Source organism: Phacochoerus africanus, chromosome 2 (genome assembly GCF_016906955.1).
Source record: "Phacochoerus africanus isolate WHEZ1 chromosome 2, ROS_Pafr_v1, whole genome shotgun sequence".
NCBI classification, from domain to species: Eukaryota; Metazoa; Chordata; class Mammalia; order Artiodactyla; family Suidae; genus Phacochoerus; species Phacochoerus africanus.
In genome coordinates, this window is record NC_062545.1 from 52,757,949 (window position 1) to 52,785,331 (window position 27,383).

At 38.9% G+C, this 27,383-nt stretch overlaps 1 protein-coding gene across 3 annotated transcripts in view; it reads left to right on the forward strand.

Moving 5' to 3' along the window:
* Window positions 1-27,383, forward strand: part of KCNQ5 (potassium voltage-gated channel subfamily Q member 5) — a 504,606-nt gene that overhangs the window by 382,779 nt on the left and 94,444 nt on the right. For all 3 annotated transcript variants that reach the window (XM_047760371.1, XM_047760380.1, XM_047760389.1), the window contains exons 4-5: window positions 15,858-16,033; window positions 16,281-16,406. In XM_047760371.1, coding sequence (XP_047616327.1) covers window positions 15,858-16,033; window positions 16,281-16,406 — 302 coding nt within the window. The remainder of the gene's footprint in view (window positions 1-15,857; window positions 16,034-16,280; window positions 16,407-27,383) is intronic.

Consider the following 27,383-nt stretch of genomic DNA (forward strand, 5'->3'; position numbering starts at 1 on the left):
GGAACTTCCATATGCCACTGGCTCAGCCCTAAAAAGATTAAAAAAGAAGAAGAAGAAGAAGAATAAAAATGTTCACCTAGGAGTTCCTTTGTGGCTCAGCAGAGTAAGAATCAATTGTTGTCAGCGCTGTGGCTCTGGTTATTACTGTGGTGCAAGTTCAATCCCTGGCCCTGGAACTTCTGCATGCCAGGGGTGTGGCCAAAAAATAAAAAAAAATAAAAATTCACCTAAAGATGCTAAGTAGGAACAAAGAATGAAGACAAGGGTGGGAGAAAGATTTCTCCTCGTTTACCTCTTTATATCATTTTGATATTTAAATCATATGAATATATTAACTATTCAAAAACTGGAGTTCCCATCGTGGCTAGTGGTAACAAACCCAGTTAGCATCCATGAGGATGTGGGTTTGATCCCCGGCCTCACTTAGTGGGTTCAGGATCCAGCATTGCCGTGAGCTGTGGTGTAGTTCCAAGACATGAATGACTCAGATACTGCGTGGCTGTGGCTGTGGCTGTGGCATAGGCCAGGGGCTGCAGCTCTGATTCAGCCCCTATCTGGGAACCTCCATATGCCGTGAGTGTGGCCCTAAAAAGATAAATAAATAAAAGAGGAGTGTGGGAAGGAACCACATCAGGTACTTTCTAAGTCTAGAGCTCTTAAAATGTGTTAATTTCAGAAATGGTTGTGTTATGGTACCTAAAGGACATTAAGAGGGAGTTTTGCAGCTTTTTCTTTAACTGGTTGTTAATTATGGCTTAACCCGCATTTCCCCAGAAGGACTTTCTTGGCCCTTAACTGCGGTAACTGAACCTGCACTGTAGGCCTGTATTTCTCCCTTCTCACCATGCATCACCCAGATTGTCTGTCTGCTCAGTTCTTCTATTCCACCTGTCCTTTCACCTCTGTGAGGGCAGGGAGTGTCGGTCCTGTCCACCCCTCCACGCCCTGTCCATGCCCTTTACTGTTAAAAGCCCAGATCCTAGCTGTTTCTGGCCATAATAGTGTGTACTAAGTGAATTAAAACTTCAAAACAATGGCGAGCTAGAAGGCATTCCCCTGCAGACCATCATTCCCCTTCACACCCTCTGCATACACAATGTAAAAACGGTCTGAGGAAATGAAGAAAAATGTGGCAACTATCCAAGCAATGCACAGCAAAAAATAGCACCTTTACCTCAGTTATCAGAAGTTTTCAGAAGAATAATTTTGGCCTGAAATTTTTAAATCTAATTGCTTTAGTTTCCACTTTAATGCGGTCGTGTGACTGTGATGGTATTTTTAATAAGGTGCTTATAATTGTAAGCTCCTCTACAGGAGGCTCTTCTGCTCCCATACTGCCTTTTTCTCAACTTTTTACTTCTGCCTTTTGCACAGTGTTTTAAATATTTGACTTTAGCCCCTACCACAGACTCCAAATCTGTGTTTGGAATGTGGAGATCAAAGTAGTGTAGCTAATCCTCAGGACATGTGCCATCGTGTGACTTCAGAATCCACCTCTTATCGAACTTCTGTGGTTTTCTGGACTAGTTGCTGGTCATAATGTTCAATGTGCACATCTGAAACTGTTTTTGAATTACTTTTTCTTGGTATGTCTCCATATTTCCTTTGTGGGAAAATACGCTGTCCTGATGGCAGTGCCCTCTGTGAGTATCTCCAGCCTCTGCACAAAACTTCCCCAGGTTGTATCATCACCTGCTTCCAATAAACTTTGCTTTTCATTCCCCTGTAAACAGAGCATGTCTTATTCAGAAAGCTCATGATGGGAGGAAAGGGATTGATAATGAAAAGAAAGGGAGCCCAAAGTAGGATTTGTCTTCATGGCATTAGGATTTGTTGTGAAGCAGTGCATTCCACAGTCTGTGCTGCAGGTCCGTGAGTCAGTTCCTATGAATTCTAATCCAGTCTCTAGAAGTAATTTCTTGTATCACCTTGTACAAGCCGCCCTGGGACACAGTTTCTTTCCTTTTATGCACAGATAAGAATAGCAGTGTACTTTGCAGAGTTCATAAACAGCAATACCTAAAAGTGAATATGAAATGAGAAAGTTCTAAAAATTGTCCTTTACCTAGTACCCATGAGGCAGATTTTGCCAAGGACTAGATCATTAAAGATGGAGCTTTTAATTAATCACGATCTGTTTGATTAATATAATCCCCTAAAAAGGCAAATAGCAGGTTATAATAGATCTGCACATGGCAACAAGTAGGATTTTCAGAATCATAATGAGTGTCAGGTATTTATCTGGGGCTTGTATTTACTCAAATTTGCTCTCTTAAAGCACTATCTCTTCATTCTTCACAGAAGAAAAAGCCCATTTTCACACCCCAGTGTTTATCCTGGAGGATTATCCAGAAGCCTAAACTGTATCTATTTCTTATTTCTAAAAATAAGAAATTGTGTATCACAAGAGCTTGAGGGCCAGGTGTATGAGGTAATTCTCAATATCCCCAGATAATACTTAGAAATGGATTCCTATCCATAGGTGTCCTTGGTTAGTGACATTTTAGCTGAAATGGCCTCTCCACCTGCAAAATCCAAATAGCTCTCTTCTATTCAAAGAACTTCCTGAAGATACCCTTTCAAAAACTTTTAGTAGTAGGCGATGATTAATGAAAACCTACAGGTCACCTGAAAATAATACCAAGTTTCTCAAAGAAAAATTGCTTATCCCAATACAACTAAACATAACTGGCTGCCAGGATTCAGAGTCAGTGTCATTTAACTGCTGAGGGTTAAATACAAAATAGGAGTATTGAAATTGAGGTACTTTGTTTTTACTCTGTAAATTTAAACCTGTAATGACATCATTGTTTCACTATTAGTGCATAAATGTTCTGGTTATCACACTGAACAAGATATCTAAGCATTGGATTTCATCATAGGATGCTAGGGGATTTCCAGTAGAAGTTTCAACTGTCGTTATTCATTCATAGAATCCAAATCTTTTTTTTTTTTTTCCAGCACCCCTGGCATGCAGAAGTTCTCAAGTCAGGGATCAAACTCATGCCATTGCAGTAACCCAGGGCCACAGTAGTGATTCCAGATTCTTAACCTGCTGAGCCACAAAGGAACTCCCCGTATCTCTTTTTAGACCTATAGGCAAATACTGGTATTTAGACCTATAGGCAAATACTGTTGAGTTGAAACTGACTGCAGTTTTGCCGTTTGGTATGTATGAAAACAGGTGCAAGGTGAAAATTAAACATCTGAGGACTAAAAGCCATTCTTGTACTTTCTGTATAAAGGAACATGATATAAAGCAAACATATAATTGCCCTAAAGCATGTTCAGAATCATCTGGAAATACCCATGACTTTTCATCATTTTGATTTATTGAGGACTGATGGGATTAACCTAGGTAGTTTATTTGAGAAACTTGAGTGTGCCTTAAATAGATGTGTTTGCCTCCTACTCATTCACAGTGACTCTCAGAGGACAAATGCTTCTTTCCTTGTGTTTTATAAATACACAAACACAACTTCCTTACATCTTCCAATCTGTAATCTACATATGAAATTAAACATCTGTGGTCACACTATGAATCAGTAGTTTCAGTATGATATTGGAGATTAGTCTTGCGGCATAAAACACACAGGGACACACACTGTTGCCTGACTCTGCAACCCTGACCTTTCCCCGAGCTCCAGCCTCACCCACTGTCTACGGATGTCTAGAGGCCATCTCAAAATTGATACATACAGCCAAAATCAAACCATTAATTTTACCCCCAAGTACCCCTCCTTTCTGTTTCTGCCTCTGCAGTAGTCCACCATCACAGCAAAGGGCTTTTATTCAACTAATTGCTGAGGCCAAAAATCCTGAAGTCACCCTTCGACTCCTTCCTTTCTGTCACAGCCCCCAAACAGTCCTTCACTAGTCTTAGAAGATCTAATTTTTATATTATTCCTAATAGCATAATAAGTCTTCTTATGCAAACCTTGGTTGACGTCTACAAAGGTTTTCATTAGGTTAGATTCCTAGAAGTAAAATTAAATAATAGGTTTCAAATGGTTAAATTACAAAGTCCCCCCCCCCAAAAAAATTAAGCCATCTTATTGTTAACACAAAATCTTCATCAAAGAACTTTCCTCCTTCTCCTTGACAATACTATTTTTTTAAACTTTGTCAGTTTGATAGATTTAAATAGTACCTTGCTATGATTATAAAGAACTTCTTCCCATTTATCTATTGGCCATTCTTAACTTCCTCCTAGAGTTAAATTTTTATTTATGCCTTCTGTCCAATTTTCTGCCAGCATGTTTTCTTACTAGTTTATTTTTATATGTTATGGACAGTCAACCCTTTGTCCATCATCATCTATGTTGCAAATATTTTTCCAAGTTTTTTTTTTTTTCTGTTTTTGGTTTTGGGGTTTTTTTTTGGTTTTGTTGTTTGTTTGTTTGTTTGTTTTGCATTTCACTCTTTGTGGATTTCCAGGGGTTTGGGGGGTTGGTTTTTGTTTTTTGGTTTTTGGGGTTTTTTGCATTTCACTCTACGTGGGTATATTTTTAGCTTCTGTATACTTTTGTAGATTTGTGCTTCTCAGCTTCAAAATGAGGGCTATTTAACTTTATTGTTTCTAAGACTCTAAGTTATAAAATGTTATTATATTTATGTGCTCACTATAAGCAAATAACCCATCAAATAGAGATCCTTCAAATAAGTATTGAACATCCATACTATGGTAGGTACTGAACTAGGCATTGAGGTTACAAGGAAGAAGAAGTGCTGTTGCCTGCCTTCACTTTCCTACAGTTACTGGCAGAGACCAGCAGGCAAGCAGATTCCCACTAGCAGTAGTAGTCAGGGTTGTAACAGGAGAGTTCCTCAGAGTGCTGGGCACTAGTAGCGTGAAAGCAGCTTCCTTGACAACCTGGTGCTTAAGTTCTAGAGGCAGCTGAGAGTTGGCCAGGCAGGGAAGGGGGAAGGCTTCCCAGGCAGGCCAGCAGCATTTTGTAGAGCACTTTAAAGCCAGGTAGCAGAATTTGATCTTCATTCTAAGTACTCAAAAAAAAAAAAAATTATTGGAATTCCCTGGCTCAGCAGGTTAAGGATCTAGTATTATCACTGCTGTGGCTGTGGCTACTTCTGTGGCGGGGATTGATCCCTGGCCTGGGAACTTCCATGTGCCACAGCCATGGCCAGAAAATTTTTGATCAGAAAAGTAATCACTTTAACATTTTAATCTGGTGATAGAATACAAAAGAGTTTAGAGAAAGGAAAGACAGGAGAGTGAAAAGCTGGTCAGTGTCTGCTGGGATGGCCAGGATAAAGGGAGCATAGGCCTGAACTAGGGGGAGATAGGACAGATGGGAAGAGGAAAATTGAGCCAGGATATTATAGAGCAGAATCAACACAACTAAACAACTCAGTGAATATGAGATGAAGGAGGCAATAAAGAAGATATTCACCTCTAAATTTAATATGCAATCTGTATCAGAACTCTAGGGGGTTTTTTGGTTTGTTTGTTTTTCTTTTTATAGCCACACCTGTGGCATATGAAAGTTCCCAGGCTAGGTATTAAATTGGGACTGCAGCTGAGGCCTACACCACAGCCACAGCCACAGCAACACTGGATCGCTACCACATCTGTCACCTATGTACAGCTTGAGGCAACACCAGATCCTTAACCCACTGAGCAAGGCCAGGGATCGAACCCATATCCTCATGGAGACTATGTCAAGTCCATAACCTGCTGAGCCACAATGGGAATTCCAGAACTCTGGTTTATTTTAATTGATAGATTTACTCTGAAGTTACCTGGAAAAATAACCTCAGAATTATAGATAATATTTTTTAAAAGGAATAACATTAAAAGCATATTACCCTACCTAGTATCTAGTGTCATATTGATGCAAGAATTGGCAAGAAAACAGCACAGAATCTAGAGACAGACTTCTCAATGAGTATATGGAAACATTTGGAGAATAACAGACTTTTATTTAGGTGGTATTGGAAAAATTGACTATAAGTCAGATTATTTCTCTACTTCACCACAGAGACAAACATATTTCCTAAAAGTTAAAGATGTATCAGTTAGAGTAATGTCGATTATCATAACATACAAATCTTCAAATTCCGAAAACTTCTCAAAATAAAAATTCATTTCTTACTTGTGTGGCAGTCCAATGAAGGTGCTTCTTGCTGGGGGATGGGGTGTATGCTGAAGGCTCTGCTCCAAACAGTCACTCAGGAATCAGGCTGACAGAGGCACTGCCATCTTTAGTGTCAGGCTCCTTAAGCCATCCTTGGTACCTACATGCAGCTCTGGCAGATGGGAAAAGGGAGCACACCTAAGGCCATCTGATTCCTCTGAACCTAGAAATGCACACACAATTTCCATTCACCTTCCGTCAGCTAGGATGAGTCGTATCACCCAGAAGCAAGCAGACCTGGGAAGTGTCATCCCTGGTGGGCAGCCCATCCCCCCGGGATAGTCCTATACCCCCAAAGAAAAGCCTGCATCTGAAGTGGACACCTAAGCTACCTTTGCCACAAAGAACATTCTGAACAAAGTTCATACATTAACTAAACAGGCATATAAATACCCCAAATAAAATCTAGGAAATTTTCGTAATCTTGGGCAAAGGTACCTTCTAGATGTCTTGACTTCTATGACTTCTTAATGACATGAGATTCCAAATCTGTTAAAGAACAAAAAAAAAAATGATGTTTTGTCTTATTTTGTCAAAGATTACAAATTTATATCCCACGTAGTATATGAAAATGCTTAGAACAGTATCTTTCACACAGTAAACAGTATATTTTAGCTATTTTTATTACTATTACTATTTTCATCAGCAAGGAGAGAGAAAAATAAGTACTTCCATACATTGTTAGTGATAATTGCTATTATTTGGAGGGCACTTTGATATCAAAACTCAAAAGGTGCTGGCTTTCAACCCAATGGTCCAATCTCTAGGAATCTATCCTTACAGAGAATACTTACAAAAATATGTATAATGGGATGTTCATTTTAGCATCTTTTTTTTTTTTTTTGTATTTTCTAGGGCCGCACCTGCGGCATATGGAGATACCCAGGCTAGGGGTCGAATCAGAGCTGTAGCTTCCAGCCTACACCAGAGCCACAGCAACGCGGGATCCGAGCCACCTCTGCAACCTACATCACAGCTCAAGGCAACACCAGATCCTTAACCCACTGAGTGAGGCCAGGGGTTGAACCCACAACCTCATGATTCCTAGTTGGATTCGTTAACCACTTAGCCACAACAGGAACTCCAAAGTTAGCACCATTTTAATAGTAAAAATTAAAATAACCTAAGGTTCATTAATAAGGAATTTAATTATATAAATTTACTTCTTATACACGTTTATGGTTTTGCTATTTTATACTAGCTATTTTTTAATTTTAAAACAGATATTTTATTCAAATTATGCAACGTTTCACTTATAGTGAGGCCACTGAAAAGAGCTCAAGGAATTGGAACAAAAAAGTTGGTAGAAGAGGGTGTAAACATCAGAAATGTAGTATTTGCTGCACTTCTGTGCTGCCCAGAGGTAAGAAAATGAAATGAGCTTAAAGTACAGGAGGGAAATTTAATTTAGCTATTAGGGGAAACTTTTGTGAGACTCTTAACATAATTTACAAAAATTTTTAAAGCCTAAAGTCTTTAAGGACAGTTTGTAGGGGTCAAGACATATCAACTTTTTGGTTTACTTCTAGAAAATTTCTCTCTCCTAACAATCACTAGTTTAAAAGTGTTCGGCTATGCTTTGTTTAATCCATATGATTTAGTTCTTTCTTTTATGATTTTAAATTAAGGCAAGTATACTAAAATGTCGTTTCCAAAAGGTACATTATGTCATATAACTGTAGCAACAAAACACAGCTGTCAAGTTCAGATGTACAGTTGACCTTGATTTAGCCCAGTCTTTGGGCCCTTGCTAAGGTAACCTTGGATGTGAATACACCTTATAATGAGAGCTTTTCAGTATTTCAGTGACTAATCCCATTTACACAGGGTCCAGGATGATCAATTTGTATTGATTTTGCCAACTATGTGATATTGGAGCAAAGTTCCAGTGGAGTCTAATAACAAGCTCTTGCACAGTTTCTATGTGTCTCAAATATCACTACAGTATTTACTTCATTTAAATCTTTACAATCTCCTCAAGTCTCAAGAATTCATTTATAAATCATTCTAAGTGATTCAGTAAGTGTGTGAGCCTACTTCCTAATACCTTATAAGCCTATGTTTCATATTTCTAAAGAGTTTATTGTAATCAATAACTATTTCTTCACTACTTCATAACGTGTTGGCTTCTGTTTTCTTTGGGAGAGACATTAAGAGCTCAGGATTACATGGTTTATTTTTCCCCATGAGATTTGGAGCACCTCTTTATTTATTAGCAGTTCTATTTTTTCTCTAACCCCATTTTCTCCTGATGTGTCCATTAAAGTGCCATCTGTTTCAGTATCACTTTATTTCTGCTTTATTCCCCCCGTCCTTATTTCTTTCCTGAATGCTTTATGCAATAACAGTTTATTCTTGCTTTAGTATCCTCCTGCTTTGCAGCCTACCCCTTTCTCCCTCCCAAGACCCGTCACAACTGCTTACCCCCTATACCCTACTCAGGATTTACTTAATCCAGAAACAGTGTACCATAGCTCTTAAAGGCTTAGTTTAGGAGTCAAGTAAGGGCCCATTCAACCACTTACAGACACTGTGCTTGGCTAGTTGACCCTTCCAGCCTCAGTTCCTCACTCATAAGAAGACAGTGGTAATAATACTATCTACTTCATAGGGTTGTTTGGAAGAATAAATATGACGTATCTCCGAGTTTCCCAATCTTGGCATTATGGACATTTGGGTCTGGGTAATTCTTTTTTCAAAGTCCTATTCCAGGCATTGCAGGATGTTTTGAAGCAACCCCTGCCTCTACCACTAGATGCCAGTAGCAACCCCCTTCCCAGTTATGACAACCAACTATGTCTCCAGACGCTGCCAAATGTCCCCTTGGAGGCAAAATTGTCCCCACTGACAACCACTGGTGCACATGAAGCATTTAGCCCAATGCTTACAACATAGTAGGGACTTGATAAATACTTGCAATAGATTGATGATCAGATGGACGAATGAATATTCATTTCTAATGCAAGTGTCTAATGCAATGCTCGAGACTCAGTTAACATATGAGCAGATAAACGAATCTGAAGCCAGTGAATTCCAAGGCGTGTCTATAGCTCCTACCGTTGTATGGAAAAGTTCTGTCTTCACTTAAGACAACATTCCTAGGTTACAAAGAACATTTTGGACAATGAATTGAGTGTACATCTTAAATTATCCTACCTAATTTTTCCCCAGCTTTTGGAAATGTAATTGACATAAACATTGTATAATGTTTAAGATGTACAACCTATTAATATGATACAATTATATGTTGCAAAATGATTATTAGTTAACACCTCATCACATCACATAATTACCATTTCTTTTTTTGTGATGAGAACATTTAAGATTCACTCTCTTAGCAATTTTCAAACATATAATACAGTATTATTAACTGTAGTCACCATTCTGTACATTAGATCCCCAGAATTTATTCATCTTATAACTGGAAGTTTTTAATTTTTGACCAACATCTCCCCACTTCTCCCCACCCCGACCCCCTGGTAACAATTGTAGTCCCTGTTTCTATGAGTTTTACATTTTAGATTCTACACATGAGCAATGTACAATATCCGTCTTTCTCTATCTGGCTTATTTCACTTAGCTTAATGTCCTCAAGGCCCATCCATGTTTTTGCAGACATTAAGACTTCCTTCTTTCTCATGGATGAACAGTATTTCAATAGATAGATAGATAGATAGATAGATAGATAGATAGATAGATAGATAGATCTTCTTTATCCATTCATCCATTCATAGATGGATGTTTAAGTTGCTTCTGTATCTTGGTTATTGAGAATAATGCTGCAGTGAACATGGATGTGCATCTCTCTCTTCAAGGTCTTGTTTTCATTGTCTTTGGCTATATACCCAGAAACAGGATTACTGGATCATGTGATAGTTTTATTTTTAATTTTTGGAGAGACCTCCATACTGTTTTCCATAGTGGCTGCACCAATTTACATTCTCACGGACAAAGCACAAGTAAGTGTTCCCGTTTTCGCCACATCCTTACCAACACTTGTTATCTCTTGCCTTTTTGATAATAGGCATTATGGCAAGTAATGAGGTTTGATTAGCATTCCCTGGTGATTGTTGATATTGAGCACCTTTTCAACATATGCTGGCCATTTGTATGTCTTGTTTGGAAAAGTGTCTATTCAGATCCACTCCCCAATTTTTAATTTGATCATTTGGTTTGTTTGTTTGTTTTACTATTGAGTTGTACAAGTTATTTGTGTTTTTGAATATCAACTCTTTGTCAGATATGTGATTTGAAAACATTTTCTCTCTGTCATTGTCTTTTCATTTTGTTGATGGTTTCCTTTGCTATGCAGAAGCTTTTTAATTTGCTATGGTTTCAGTTGTTAATTTTTGCTTTTTTATCTTTGCTTTTGGTGTCAAATTCAAAAAAAAAAAAATCACTGCCAAGTCCAGTGTCAAGAAACTTAACCCCGGAGTTCCCATCATGGCACAGTGGAAACAAATTCAACTGGGAACCATGAGGCTGTGGGTACGATTCATGGCCTTGCTCAGTGGGTTAAGGATCTGGTGTTGCCATGAGCTGTGGTGTAAGTTGCAGATGCGGCTCGGATCCTGCATTGCTCTGGCTGTGGTGTAGGCCAACAGCTGTAGCTCTGATTAGACCCATAGCCTGGGAACCTCCATATGCCTCAGATGCAGCCCTAAAAAGAAAAAGAAAAGAAAAAAAAGAAACTTAACCCCTATTTTCTTCTAGGAGTTTTACGGTTTCAGGTGTTACTAACTCTTTATTCCATTTTGAGTTCATTTTTATGAGTGGTGTACCATGGTGGTCCACTTTCATTCTTGTGTATGTGAGCATCCAGTTTTCCTAACACCATTTATTGAAGATACTATCCTTTCCCCATTGTATATTCTTGGCTCCTTTGTTGTTAATTAATTAATTAACCATGTATTCATGGGCTTATTTCTGGGCTCTCTGTTCTGTTCCATTTACCTATGTGTCTGTTTTTATGTTCATGTCATACTTTTTTGATTGCTATAGCTTAGTAATATAATTTGAAATGAGAAAGTGTGATGTTTCTAGTGTTGTTCTTCTTTCTCAAGATGTTTTGGCTGTCAAGGTCTTTTATCATTCCATATGAATTTAGGACTATTTGTTCTATTTCTGTGAAAAAGGCCATTTAAACATGATAGGGATTACATTGAATCATTGCTTTAGGTAGTATGAACATTTATCATGTTGAGGTACGTTCCCTCTATATCCACTTTGTTGAGAGTTTTTATCATGAAAGTATGTGAATTTTGTCAAATGCTTTCTCTGCATCTGTTGAGGTGATTGTATAATTTTTATCCTTCCTTTTGTTAATATGGTATTACATGGATTGATTTGCAGATGTTAAACCATCCTTGAATCTATGGAATAAATCCTGCTTGATCATGGTGCATGATCCTTTTAATGTGGTTTGAATTCAGTTTGCTAAGATTTCATTAAGGACTTTTATGCTCATCAGGGATATGTACTTTTGTTTTCTTGTGGTGTCCTTGTCTGGTTTTGATATCAGGGTGATGCTGACTGTGTAAAATGAGTTTGGAAGTGTTTCCTCCTCTTCTGCTTTTTTGGAGAAGTTTGAGAAGGATTGGTACTTATTCTTTAAATGTGTATAATTCACTAATGAAGCCATTTAGTCCTGTACTTTTTTGTTGCTGGGAGGTTTTTGATTACTGATTCTATCTCCTTATTAGTAGTTAGTATGAACAGATTTTCTGTTTCTTCACAATTCAAGCCTCAGTAGTTATATCTTTCTAGGAATTTAGCTATTTCTTCTAGGTTATCTGTTTCATTAAAATCCATTTCTAGAAGTTTATCTTGCTCTTTTGTTTGGAACACATTATTTTGTTTCATTGTCCTTGACTTCCAGTGTTAGTTTCTGTGTATTAGAAAGAACAGCTGCCTCCTTCAGTCTTGAGAGACTGGTCTTGTGTGGGAGATGAACATCATTAATTAGCCTAGCCTTTGCTTCTATTTGTCTCTAAAACCTCCATGGTTGTCTAACCACCTTCCCTGTTCTTAGTGGCTCCCAGTTGTTGAATATGTGCCAGGACCCATCAGTCTCCCAAAGGGGAGGATCACAGCCAGCTCCCAGATGAAGGCCAATTAGAAGCTGTACCCTCAAGCAGCAGTTGGGAAAGTATTATAGTTAGGCCTCATCCAGGGAGAAACTAGGAGGTGGGCATTTACCTGTTCCCTCTGCACTGGACCCAGTTATATGGCCATGGAGTGAGGGAGGGGGCTTATGGGACCCCTAAACCCATTAAGAACTTCTTTCTTTGCTGTGGTCCTGTGGGACTCCTGAGAGAAAGTCCTGTTGGCTGTCAGAGCCAGGTGACCCAGGAGTTTTCTCTCAAGCAGCACCTTCAAAAGCTGGGGCACCAGATGGATATAAAAGCTCCTTGAAGAAGATACTGGAAACTTGGAGCAAGCCAGAGGGAGAGGGCAGGGGAGGTGTCCACTGGCTTCTGTGGCCTCCCTGGGTACATGCTACATTAGAGGCCTGACCCACAGGCAGCAGTTTTCAAAGTACACAAGTAGAATCCTTTCAGGCAAAGACTGAGAGGTGGTCATCTCTGCCTGTACACTGAGCAGTGGATGATGGCTGCAGTGTCTGCTTGCACCCATTAACTCCTGCTTCTTTGTTATAGTCTTATGGTTCTCAAGGATGCAAACCCCATCAGCTCCCTGAGCTAGGTGTTAGGGGACCCATGCCTCTGGTGGGAGTCTTAAAAATGAAGTGCTAAGTGTGAGGTTCAAACCTTTAGCCTCTCAAGGAGAAGCTGAGAGTTGGAGGTCCCATTCTGTTTATTTGGCACTGTGCCAGGAGAGAGGGGTTTGTGGCAAGTGTGTATCTCATACTTTCCTTCCCATTTTGATGTGAACATTTTCATATTCTCCCAGTGACTCCCTTAGCTAGTTTTTGGATTTGCTTGAGAGGAAATTACCGCCTATGTAGCTGTTCATTTGGTGTATCTGGGGAAGGAAGGGAATTCAGGAGTCTCCTATGAAGCCATCTTTAAAGTACCTACCCAATTTAATAAAAGGTAAATCTTAGATTTGCTTTTTATAAGCGTTAATGGATAATGGCTATGAAGTGTTGCTGTAGAATTCCATGCTGGTTTGATTCACTTAAGAGTATTTTAGATTGATATTCCAGTTATTAAGCCACCGATATGCTAAGAGAACAAAGGTCAAGCTACTTTTAAATGTTCATTACCATAAGTTTGTTCTATCAACATTTATTGAGTGCCTATCACATTTCAGGCACTGTTCTAGATATTTGGGATACAAGTAGCCAACCTTGTGAAATGTCCATTCTGCTAAGTAATGAACTACAGAACAAATAAAAAGTATGGAGTACTCATAACTTATAAAATATTAACCTAAGAAATACCTAGGTGGTACTGGCAGCAAAATCCTAGTGAATGATTGCAACCCAACCAGAATCATTTTTATGACTTACAGTCATTGTTTGCCATTTGGTTGTTCATTTATGATTTCATTTTATTGAACTCTTGCCTTTCAGATCTGAATTACAATGAGAGTGTTCAATCAAATCTGTGGTTACCTTTGCATATTTTGTGACTTAAAACATTTAGATGATGATTCACTGTGTGCATAGTTTTTTAAATTGTCTCAAACCCACAGGTTTCCTTTTATTTTTTCTGCGTTTTGCCTAATGAACTAACTTTACAGCATACTTTTTGTGCTGTACTGTAACAACTCTATAGCTGATTTTTTTGAACTGATGCAATATATGCTTTTCATCTGTAGAATACCTAACCAACACATTTATTATGGGGATTAAAATAATACAACATTTGTAAAAAAAAAAAAAAAAAAAAACTTAGAACTAAGGAAAATGCCTGGTACATAGTAAATTTTAAGTCTGTGTTTTCTGTACCCCTATACTAGCCAATTAATTATTTCAGCTATCTCTAGTATTTTCACATAGTAAATAGAGTATTGTGCCTTTTTCTTTCCTTTGTACACTTAAGGAAGGAGGGTATGAAAAATAAAAGCAAAATGTATATCCCACAGGGCCACATAAGGAATGTCTCTTGTCTGAAAACCACTTGCCACAGAAGTCAGTCCCTCCAAATGATGAAAATGAAGAGATTTCTTTCATAGTCAACTCTTTTTTAAAGTTTTTCCTGATTTAAAGACATTGTGTTGTTATAAAATTCTAACAGTCCTGAAATGAATAACTTAGAAAGTGAAAAGTCCTTTTATCCACATACTCACCCCAAGCTCTACACCTAGAGAGAAGTAATAGTATAATCCTCATGTTTTTCCTAGTTGTATAATTTTTTTATTAAAATAGACTACACTGTACATGCTACTTTGCAACTGACTTTAATGTCTTTGGTGCCTGTAGCGACATGTTTAGTCCCTTCCCACTCCCAACAGCTGCAGAGAGAGAGAATTCAAGGATCCATTTGTGGCCCTCTGTGTATCAAGGCATGAAGTCTCAGTGCTCAAATCGGACTGGAAAAATCCCTTTGGCTGACGCTTGTCCTGCCAGCCCCCGTCCCTCTCTCTTCAAGTCCTGACCCAAAAGGGGAACCAGGAAAGTGACTCAAAAGATCTTCCTAGTCCACAGCAGGGACCAGATCTTTGTGAGTGTAGGAAGGACTGAGCTGAATGAAGAATACACATCCATACAGCAGTTGCCCCTGAAGATCACAAAACATCGTAAATACAACACCCATGCAGGGGAACTCTTCTTGGCAAGTGGATGCCTGGTCGTGCACAGTCTACTTTGGAGCAGGAAGGACATTTTATTTGAGGATGGTAAGGTCAAGCTAACTGATTTTAACATCCCCATAGGAGGCCATTCATTTCCACTTCACTCCTCCCACTTCAAAGCCTACTTTCTATCACTCACATATTTACACTTGAAATGACCAAGTCCACATTTATCTTTCCTCTGCTTTCATTAGCTGCTCTTTTTAGCTCACAAAAGGGCAGATATTATTTAAGCCAAATGTCAATGTGTCAAACATTAAATATCTATTCCCATGCAATATAATTACATACTCTATTGTAACAAATGTATTATTAATTTATGTGTATACAAAACTGCCCATAATTGACTGACAGGTATAAAAAGTTCTTTAGGTAGAGAGCTTAGAATATTCAGACTCTGTTGAACAGTCTGTAAAGTTGCAGGCTCCACAACATAAGTAAATATTTTTTCAGAAAAGAGCTACAAGCTTCTTTAGCAACCAAAGAAGTGACATGATCTTGCAAAGCAGCATTTTCCCAGCTGCGCAGGCTATGATGCCTCTGTGGCATCAACCAGGAAGCCCCAGTGTCCCCAGGCAGAGGCTCCTTCCTGCTGGCAGGAGCATCCCTGCCACCAGAGATGCTATAGAGGGCTGCCCCACAGCCTAAGGCCCCCCCGAACACCAAATTTTCTGAAGGCCATGGTCTGGCTCTTGCAAGTTAAATAGCAAGTGGTCCAGAACTGCATAAGTAAAGTATAGCATGACCAAAGGGGTAGGAACTAAAGCAGCAGGGGTCCTATGCTGCCATTTCCTGCTTCAGATATCACAGAGCCCAAGTATCACTATGCCAGGCCCAGACTGAAGCTCTGTATACTTGTGCCCCAAAAAGGTCAGAGAGACCCTTTCAGAAATATTGTTCTGAAAACTAAAACTTACAGCCATTTCCAACTCTTTCTTTCAGATACCATTGTTCTTATCGCTTCGATTGCAGTTGTTTCTGCAAAAACTCAGGGTAACATTTTTGCCACGTCTGCACTGCGAAGTCTCCGCTTCCTGCAGATCCTCCGCATGGTGCGCATGGACCGGCGAGGGGGCACCTGGAAGTTACTGGGCTCCGTGGTTTATGCTCACAGCAAGGTGAGGTTTGCTTTCTGAGCTACAGGGCAAGAGGTTTTAACTTTTTCATTGACTGCGATGATATTAACTTATCAAAAACAGACTTAGTCTTTAGAAATTGATTAAAGTAATTTGGGGACACATGGATTATCTAAAAATCATCATAAATATGCAAGAAGTAGTAAAACTAATGGAATCATACTCAGATTTTTTTTTTCTTTTCAAAGATTTGTTGCCTCTAAAAATCTTTCTTTCCTTTTATATCTAGGAATTAATCACAGCGTGGTACATAGGATTTTTGGTTCTTATTTTTTCATCTTTCCTTGTTTATCTGGTGGAAAAGGATGCCAATAAGGAGTTTTCTACATATGCAGATGCTCTCTGGTGGGGCACAGTAAGTATGAAAATCTGTTTTTATGTATTGGATATGGTGAGACATTTCCTGTGAATGAAGTGTAGTGATTCCCATGATTGGTCCCAATAAAAATGTAAACTTCCCACCAATAACTAGATGAAAAATATGCAGCACTTGTAATTATCTAAGGTGTTTCCCCATCTGTTAGATCCAACAAGGTCAAGTTCTCTTAGAAATCATCAGTAGTATTTGAGTACTAAACTGTTGCCAAAACAAAAACAAATAATTTTGTTACCTGTGATTAAAATGTTCATATGTTTGTTGGTTAGTTGGTTGTACCTTTGTAGAGCACAGCTTTAAGCCACCAATTGCTACGTTGTTTTGCCACTCTTCAAAGTTTATCTGAGCTTAAAAAGGGCGGGGGATGGGGGGAAATAGTAGCTGAAGTTAGAGGACAAAAATTATGGTACAAAAAGGGGAAAAGAGAAGTGTGATAACCATCTGTGAGATCAGAGATTATAGACATTGAATTTCAAAACTTCCCATTCAAAAATCTCTTTTTCCTTTATATGGTTGTTAAAGGATAGTTTTCCAAACAAATAAAAGTAAAATCATGATTCTTATATAGATAGAAAATAAACATGTGCTAAAGATTTCTTTTTATAATCATTTCTATTTTTTCCATTTTAGCTGGTTTACAGTGTTCTGTCAATTTTCTACTGTATGGCATGGTGACCCAGTTACACATACCTGTATGGATTCATCACAAGTGATTAAACATAGTTCCTAGTGCTATAAAGCAGGATTCATTGCCTATCCATTCCAAAGGCAATAGTCTGCATCTATTAACCCCAGAATCCCACACCATCCCACTCCCTCCCCCTCCCCCTTGGCAACCACAAGTCTGTTCTGCTCCATGATTTTCTTTTCTGTGGAAAGGTTCATTTGTGCTGTACATTAGACTCCAGATATAAGTGATATCATATGGTATTTGTCTTTCTCTTTCTGACTTACCTCACTCAGTATGAGAGTCTCTAGGTCCATCCATGTTGCTGCAAATGGCATTATTTTATTCTTTTTTATGGCTGAGTAGTATTCCATTGTGTATATATTCCACATTTTTCTAATCCAGTCATCTGTCAATGGACATTTGGGTTGCTCCCATGTCTTGGCATTGTGAATACTGCTGCAGTGAACATGCAGGTGCATGTGTCTTTTTCATGGAATGTTTTGTCCAGATATATGCCCAAGAGTGGGATTGCTTTGTCATATGGTAGGTAGTTCTATGCATAGTTTTCTTTTTTTTTTTTTTTGATCTTTTTGCTATTTCTTGTGCCGCTCGCGCAGCATATGGAGGTTCCCAGGCTAGGGGTCCAATCAGAGCTGTAGCCACCGGCCTACGCAAGAGCCACAGCAACGCAGGATCCGAGCCGCGTCTGCAACCTACACCACAGCTCACGGCAACGCAGGATCCTTAACCCACTGAGCAAGGGCAGAGACCAAACCCGCAACCTCATGGTTCCCAGTCGGATTTGTTAACCACTGCGCCACGACGGGAACTCCTATGCATAGTTTTCTAAGGTACCTCCATACTGTTTTCCACAGTGGTTGCACCAGCATACTTTCCTACCAACAGTGCAGGTGGGTTCCCTTTTTTCCACACCCCCTCCAGCATTTGTTATTTGTGGCCTTATTAAGGATGATCATTCTGACTGGTGTGAGGTGGTACCTCATGGTAGATTTGATTTGCATTTCTCTAATAATCATTGATGTTGAGCATTTTTTTATGTGCTGTTGGCCATCTGTATATCTTCTTTGGAGAAATATCTATTCAGGTCTTTTGCCCATTTTTCCATTGTGTTGTTGGCTTTTTTGCTGTTTAGTTGTATAAGTTGCTTGTATATTTTAGAGATTAGGCCCTTGTCAGTTGCATCATTTGACACTATTTTCTCCCATTCTGTAAGTTGTCTTTTTGTTTTCTTTTTGGTTTCCTTTGCTCTGTAAAAGCTTGTCAGTTTGATTAGGTCCCTTTGGTTTATTTTTGCTTTTATTTCTGTTGCTTTGGGAGACTGACCTGAGAAAATATTCATGAGGTTGATGTCGGAGAATGTTTTACATATGTTCTCTTCTAGGAGTTTGTTGGTGTCTTGTCTTATATTTAAGTCTTTCAGCCATTTTGAGTTTATTTTTGTGCATGGTGTGAGGGCGTGTTCTAGTTTCATTGATTTGCATGCAGCTGTCCAGGTTTCCCACCAATACTTGCTGAATAGGCTTTCTTTTTCCCATTTAGTGTTCTTGCCTCCTTTGTCAAAGATTAATTGATGATAGGTGTCTGGGTTTATTTCTGGGTTCTCTATTCTGTTCTTTTGGTCTGTATGTCTGTTTTGGTACCAAAACCATACTGTTTTGATTGAAGTCTGGGAGAGTTATGCCTCCTGCTTGGTTTTTGTTCCTCAGAATCGCTTTGGCAATTCTGGATCTTTTATGGTTCCATATAAATGTTTGGATTATTTGTTCTAGTTCTGTGAAAACTGTCATGGGTAATTTGATAGGGATTGCATTGAATCTGTAGATCACTTTGGGTAGTATGGTCATTTTTATAATATTAATTTTTCTGGCCCAGGAACATTGGATATCTTTCCATTTCTTTGTGTCTTCTTTGATTTCCTTGACTAATCTTTTATAGTTCTCAGCATATAAGTCTTTCACCTCCTTGGTCAGGTTTATTCCAGGTATTTGATTTTTGGTGGTACAATTTTAAAAGGTATCGTATTTTTGTATTCCTTTCTAATAGAACTCTTGTCAAGGACCATGATATTTGTCAGGGCTTGTGGGCAGCAGAACTTGGTATGTTTGTTGATTGCATAGCAGCAATAAAATGAATAAGAATGACAATTATATTCCTAGGAAGTTTTTTTCTCTTAAATCATCAGAGTAAAGTCTATAGGATTGTGCCTTTGGTAACAAAGCATTCAGTTTTATTAACCTTTTTTTTTTTTTTTGGTCTTTTTTAGGGCCATACCTGCAGCATATGGAAGTCCCCAGGCTAGGGGTCAAATCAGAGCTGCAGCTGCCAGCCTACACCACAGCTGCAGAAATGCAGGATCCAAGCCATGAATGTGATCTACACCACAGCTCACAGCAACGCCAGATCCTTAACCCACTGAGCAAGGCCAGGGGTGGAACCCGCATCCTCATGGATACTAGTCAGGTTCATTACCAGTGAGCCACAGTGGAAATTCCCAACCATTTTTTATTGTAGTTAACTTACAATGTTGTGTTAATTTCAGGTATACAGCGAAGTGATTCAGATATGTATATATGTTTGTTTTCTATGTCTGTGGGTCTGTTTCTGTTTTGTAAATAAGTTCATTTGTATCATATTTTAGATTCCACATATAAGCGATATCATGTATTTACCTTGGTCTGGCTTACTTCACTTAGTATGATAATCTCTAGGTCCATCCATGTTGCTGCAAATTGCATTATTTTATTCTTTTTGTGGCTGAGTAATATTCCATTGTATATATGTACCACATCTTCTTTATCCATTCCTCTGTCAATGGACATTTAGGTTGCTTCCATGTCTTAGCTATTTTAAATAGTGCTGTAATGAACATTGGGATGCGTGTATCTTTTCAAATTAGTGTTTTCTCCAGATATGTGCCCAGGAGTGGGATTGCAGGATCATATGGTAACTCTAGTTTTTTAAGGAAACTCCATACCATCTTCCATAGCGACTGAACTATTTTAAGTTCCCACCAACAAGGAAGATTCCCCTTTCACCACACCCAGAATTTATTATGTGTAGATTTTTTAATGTTGGCCAATCTGACTGGTGTGATACCTCATTGTAGTTTTGATTTGCATTTCTCCAATAATGAGTGATGTTCAGCATCTTTTCATATTCCTACTGCTCATCTGCGTGTCTTCTTTGGAGAAATGTCTGTTTAGATCTTCTCCCCTTTTATTGATTGAGATATTTATTCTATTTTATATATATATAAAGTTGCTTGAACTGTTTGTATATTTTGGAAATTAATTTCTTGTTGGTAATTTCCGTCTAGGAGACGGATCCAAAAAATATTTCTGCAGTTTATGTCATAGAGTGTTCTATGTTTTCCTCTAGGAGTTTCATGATATCCTATCTTACACCAATCTTACATTTGGGTCTTTAATGTATTTTTACTTTATTTTTGTGTATGGTGCTAGAGAATGTTCTAACTTCATGCTTTTATATGTAGCTGTCCAGTTTCCCCAGCACCGCTTATTGAAGAGACTATCTTTTCTCCATTGTATTCTTGCCTCCTTTGTCATAGATTAGTTGACCATAGGTGTGTAGGTTTATTTCTGGGTGTTCTAGCCTGTTCCATTGATCTATATGTCTGTTTTTGTGCCGGTACCATACTGTCTGGTTACTATAGCTTTGTAGTATAATCTGAGGTCAGGGAGCCTCCAGCTGTGTTTTTCTTTCTCAAGATTGTTTTGGCTGTCTGGGGTACTTTGTGTTTCCATACAAATTTTTAAATATTTTCTTCTAGTTGTGTGAAAAATGCCATTGGTAATATGATAGGGATTGCACTGAATCTGTAGATTGCCTTGGATAGTGTAGTCATTTTGACAATATTGATTCTTCCAATCCAAAAACATGCTATATCTTTCCATCTATTTGTGTCATCTTCAATTTCTTTATTTTTATTTATTTATTTATGTGTTTATTTACGTCTTTTGTCTTTTTAGGGCCACAGCCACTGAATATGGAGGTTCCCAGGCTAGGGGTCCAATCGGAGCTACAGCTGCTGGCCTATGCCACAATCACAGAAACATGGGATCTGAGCCACATCTATGACCTACACCATAGCTCATGGCAACACTAGATCTTTGGCCACTGAGCAAGGCCAGGAATCAAACCCATGTCCTCATGGATGCTAGTTGGCTTCATTAACCACTGAGCCATGACAGGAACTCCTGTCTTCAATTTCCTTCATCAGTGTCTTATACTTTTTGACATTCAGGTCTTTTGCCTCCTTAGTCAGGTTTATGCCTAGATAGCAAAGCATTCTATTGGTTTAATAATTTGGTTCTCAACTCCTCCTCCTCCACTACAAGCAATAATGGCCTTTTGAAAGGAGAAAAGTGGAAAATCCAAAGGAGAGCAGTCATCTGAGATTCTTAAAATACTTTTTATGTGTAGAGAACAAAAGAGAATCTATGACTCATGGTAGGATAAACTGTGTAAACTGAGCAAATAGGAGGCTTTTCTAGTCAACAAGGGGAAGACAAATTATTATCCCAGCCCTCAAAGCAAAGACCTGAATTTAAATATAGTTTTTGCTTCTCTCTGATAATTCTAATGTGCTTGGATGACTGAGACACTCAGGTGCCCCTTCTCCATTGAGATGCAACTATTGATGAATCTACCTGGCAGCTGTTGAGGAAACCTCCCTTCCATCAATCTTCCTTTCTCCTTATCACAAATCAGAATCATTGTATTATATGGTTTTTTAAATTACTGTGAATTTTATTACATTTATAGTTGTACAATGATCATCACAACCCAATTTTATAGCATTCCCAAACCCCCAGCACATCCCCCATCCCCCAACCTGTCTCATTTGGAAACCATAAGTTTTTCAAAATCTGTGAGTCAGTGTCTGTTCTGCAAAGAAGTTCATTGTGTTGTTTTTTTTTTCTTTAGATTTCGCATGTAAGGGATGGCGTTTGATGTTAGTGTCTCACTGTCTTCCTGACTTCATTTAACCTGATAATTTCTGGGTCCATCCATGCTGCTGCAAATGCCATTATTTCTTTCCTTTTAACAGCTGAGTAATATTCCCTTGTGTGTATGTACCTCATCTTCTTTATTCACTCTTCTGTCAATGGACATTTAGGTTGTTTCCATATTTTGGTTATTGTGTAGAATGCTCTTGATGTGGCCTCCTCTTTGTCTTTTGTAGTAGAATATCTCTTTGAAAGTTTCCAGTCCATTTGGTTGAAGGTTGTTCAGCATTTGGCTGTAATTTTGTTGTTTTTATGAGAGAAGGTGAGCTCCAGTCCTTCAATTCTGCCATCTTCCAGAATCACTGTATTATATGTTAAATGGTGTGTGGGAAACTCTCAATATACCTCTCACTTAGTCACCAGCTTATTTCTGTTGCCAGAAAAAACCACAAAGCATGTTTTCAAGGTCATCTCTATGCCTTGCAGGGAAAAACAGCATCTATTCATTGATTTCCATTTCAGGAGTGCTCGTTTGACTGAAGTTTAATCTGTATTTAACAGGGTTTTTGAATGGCCTAATTATGTGTCTATTTTAAAAAAAATGTAGTCTTGACTACAAGAGTGAAAATTTTCTAAGACATTGAGCTTCTAGGAATAAAAAGGCCTTGTTGGTCCATAGTGGGTCTGTTAGTATTAACTGACCCATTAATGAAACTGTCTGAAGCCTAAAAAGACACGAAAAAGCAAACAAAAGAGTTTATTATTTTTGTTCTTTATAAGAACATACACTAGGTCTCCAGAGTGAAGTAAAGTAAATTTAGAATACTATACATTTTTATAGTATATTACCGAAGACCTTAACAAAACCTATTTTTTTTTAGCTACACCCATGGCATGTAGAAGTTCCCAGGCCAAGGATCAAACCCATGCCACTACAGTAATAACAAGTCACAGCTGTGACAACACCAAGTCCTTTACCACTATACCACCAGGGAACTCTTGGATACTTTTTAGATAAAATTGTCCATGCTGCACTTAATGGACATCTTGCTAACTAAGAAAGTATCCAGAATAAATAAGGAAATGAAATCATCCTGAATTGGAATGTTTCTTAGTGCTAGGCATTGGTGAAAAAAGAAAATCCCCATTTATTTTTAAAAAAAGCCCAGGAGTTATTGCCACAGCTGTGGCATATGCTGCAGCTGCACCTTGGATTTGATCTTTGGCCCTGGGAACTTCCGATATGCTGCAAGTGCAGCCAAAAAAAAAAAAAATCCCAAAGTATCAACATTAAGTATAAAATGCAATTGGTAGTTTATGGATGCTGTATCACAATAAATTCTAAATATTAAATATCAAGTACCAAACTCCTTCCATTAAGAAGATGATGAGGGCTGTCCCCCAAACCAGCTTTGGGAGGAACACATAGTACAGTCAGTGCTGCTCAAAGCCAGTGACAATTTGAGGAACTTTGGTCCTTGAAAATAATTCCATACTAATTAACAACAATACTCAGCTCATTGAATAAGTGGGATAATTGACATAAAGGGCCTGGTACTAAGACCAGGGTAGGTGTCCAATCAAAGATGGTTTCTGCTGGTAGTATGGACATCCTGTTGTAGGTGTGAGGTGAAGGCATCTCTGCAGCGAAGGAAAATGAGCTGTATCTTCCTGATGGATCCACAAGGGGCTTGAGAATTGGGGTTTCGGTAAAAAGATGTTCTGGGTTCTGAAGTACCAACTAAAGGGCACTGATAACAGTGGGAGTGGAGTGGATGGAGGAGACATCACTAGTGACTGAGGCCCTGGCAGCTGTAGGAAAAGAGGATCTTCTGATTGCCCAGCAGAGTTCCATATAATGTTATCTCCTATTATTATTTTCCTCCTTTTCAGTTGCTTTAGGTTTATTCTGAAATAGCTTAAGATTTGGTCCTCCTGAAGTAATTTTTCCCAGTAATGACCTATTCTTGAAGGCTAGTTTGTCCTCTTTCTATTTACTGCTATTCCTGTGATGAAGATACACTTATGGGCTTTTTATTATTATTGTTGTTGTTTATTTATTTATTGCTTTTTAGGACTGTACCTGCAGCATGTGGAAGTTCCCAGGCTAGGGGCAAATTGGAGCTGCAGCCGCCAGCCTACACCACAGCCACAGCAACACAGGATCCAAGCCAAGTTTGTGACCTACACAACAGCTCAGGGCAATGCCAGATCCTTATCCCACTGAGCAAGGCCAGGGATCGAACCCCCATCCTCATGGATCCTAGTCTGGTTCGATGGATCCTAGTTGGGTTTGTTAACCACTGAGCCATGAAGGGAACTCCCTGGTCTCCTGTTGTGGTTCAGTGGTAATTAACCTAACTAGTATCCATGAGGATTCAGGTTCATTCTCTGGCCTCACTCAGTAAGTTAAGGATCGGGTATTGCCTTGAGCTTCAGTGTAGATCACAGACATGGCTTGGATCTGGCATTGCTGTGGCTGAAGTGTAGGCCTACAACTGCAGCTCCAGTTCAACCCGTGGCCTGGGAACTTCCATGTGCCACAGGTGCAGCCCTTAAAAATAAATAAATAAATATGCATACAGCAGCCGATAGTAGAGATCTACTTTTGAGTAAGCATCTGAATACAGCCTCCACCTGAGACCATGTGCTTGAAATGATGACTTCAGGTATGTAGGATTTGATGTCAGCCAGAGGTAGTCTCTGAATTTTAGAATTTTTCTTCAAGAGAACAATAGAGAAAGCTCTGTGTACAATGACACTCAACAGGTTGTTTAGCCCAAATATATGCCATGAGTTTTATCCCCCTGAAAAACCTATAAGAAATGGTACAGAGTTGTGGAAAGAGCAAAAATTCCCTTGTCCTTGACAGTACCAGTTACCCTTCTGAGAATCAGAGCTCCTTACATCAGGTTCACCTGGACAAAGTGTTTTCTGCAACCTCTTACAAGCTGTTGTTTTCTAAACCAGTGCTGGTACAGTAAATAAAATTTAAATGTTTCTTACTACCAATGCATTACCTTATGATATCAAAGCTTTTCTTGGCCATGAGATAATCAATACACCAGTTCCTAACTTATTCAAGAACACTATTAACTACCAAGCAAAAACTGAAACACACATACACAAGCCATTACCCACGAAAACAGCCTAGTTGTCATTAACCTCTGCAAGACCGATGCCTACCTCAGTGGCATGGACTTATGGAGTACATTGGTCATAAGTCTCTTTGGGGAATTCTTTCCTAAGAAGTCTCTCCCTTTTGGGAGTCCCCATTGTGGCACAGCAGATATGAATCTGACTAGTATCCATGAAGGTACAGGTTCAATCCCTGGCCTTGCTTCGTGGGTCAGGGATCCAGCATTGCAGTGAGCTGTGGTGTAGGTCGCAGGCTCAGCTTGGATCCTGTGTTGTTGTGGCTGTGGTGTAGGCCAGCAGCTGTAGCTCCGATTGATTCGACCCCTAGTCTGGGAACTTCCATGTGCTAAGGGTGTGGCCCTACAAAGCAAAAAAAAAAGAAGAAGAAGGAGAAAAGAAAGAAAGAAAAGAAATCTTTCCCTTTTATATTGTCATCATACACATGACTCTGGGCACTTTTGCTCAGTATTATTCCATAAGCATTGAGCACATGCTGTATTGAAAAAGTCAGTTAGAATTACAGTCAGGAGACCAGGGTTCATGCCCCGTCATTGTGATTTAGTGGAGGTGTGATATTAAGCAATGATTTAATATCTCTGTAAAACTGAGAAAATATTACACAAACACGAAGTAGCTGTGTGTATTAAGTGAGATTAGGACCTGTATAGCTACTTTATTAAGCACCAGACAGATGTTCATCACTACTGTTGTTACATATTTGACTATAAGCCTGGAAGAACAGTATCGAATGCTAATACCCTAAGCTACCTGCCACAACAGAACCCAAATTTTAAGATGCTGCTACTTCAGGAGTTTCTGATGTTTGAAAATCAAAATCTTTCTGACCTGCTAGTTCAAGGTGACCAAATTTCAAAATGAACTTCACAGCTTTTGTGACTTCCACTTGCTGAGACGTTCAGAAAGTGGCCCAAAGAGAAGAGAAGGAAAGAAAAGAGACTAGAAAAAAGAGAAAAAGAACACAGAAGAGAGGCAGGGAGGAGACTGTCAATCAACTGTCAACATGAATCTTCCTCACTTAAAGAACCTCCTTAGGAACCCTTATGCCCTTTTGGCAGGAATGTAAATTGGTGCGGCCACTAAGGAAAAACTTCAAAAATATTAAGGATTTAATAAAGATGCCTCAAAAATAGTAAAAATAGAACTACCACATAATCTGACAATTCTACTCCTAGGTATTTACCCAAAGAAAACAAAAACACTAACTGGAAAAGTTACAGGCACCCCATGTTCATTGCAGCATTATTTACAATAGCCAAGACATGGAAGCAACCCCAAGTGCCCATCAATAGATGAACAGAAAAGAGGATGTGGAATATATGTATATATATAGCCATAAAAAAGAATATTAGCCAGGATTATTAGCCATAGAAAAGGATGAAATCTTGCCCTTGTCAGCAACATGGATGGAAAAGAATCTGAAAAAGAATATATATCTGTCATGGCGCAGCAGAAACGAATCCAACTAGGAACCCTGAGGTTGCAGGTTCGATCCCTGACCTCACTGAGTGGGTTAAGGATCTGATGTTGCTGTGAGCTGTGGTGTAAGTCACAGATTCAACTCAGATCCTGCATTGCTGTGGCTGTGGTGTAGGCCGGCAGCTGTAGCTCCAGTTGGACCAGAATATGTATATAAAACAATCACTTTGCTGTAGACTTGAAATTAATACAACATTGTAAGTCAACTATACTTCAATAAAAAAAATTTTTTTCTCTTTATAGGGCCACACCTGTGGCATATGGAAGTTCCCAGGCTAGGGGTTGAATCAGAGCTATAGCTGTTGGCCTACACCACAGCCACAATAACACAGGATCCAAGCTAAGTCTGTGACCTACACCACAGCTCACAGCAATGCCGGGTCCATCATTGAGTGAGGCTAGAGATCGAACCTGCATCCTCGTGGATGCTAGTCAGGTTTGTTACCACTGAGCTACAATGGGAACTCAAATAAAAATAATTTTTTAAAAGTCAGTGAACAGGAATCAATAATAAATAAATAAATACATAAATTTTAAAAACTGAACTACCCAGGAGTTCCCGTCGTGGCTTAGCGAGTCACGAACCCAACTAGTATCCATGAGGATGCGGGTTTGATCTTTGACCTTTCTAGTGGGTTAATGATCTGGCGTTGCTGTGAG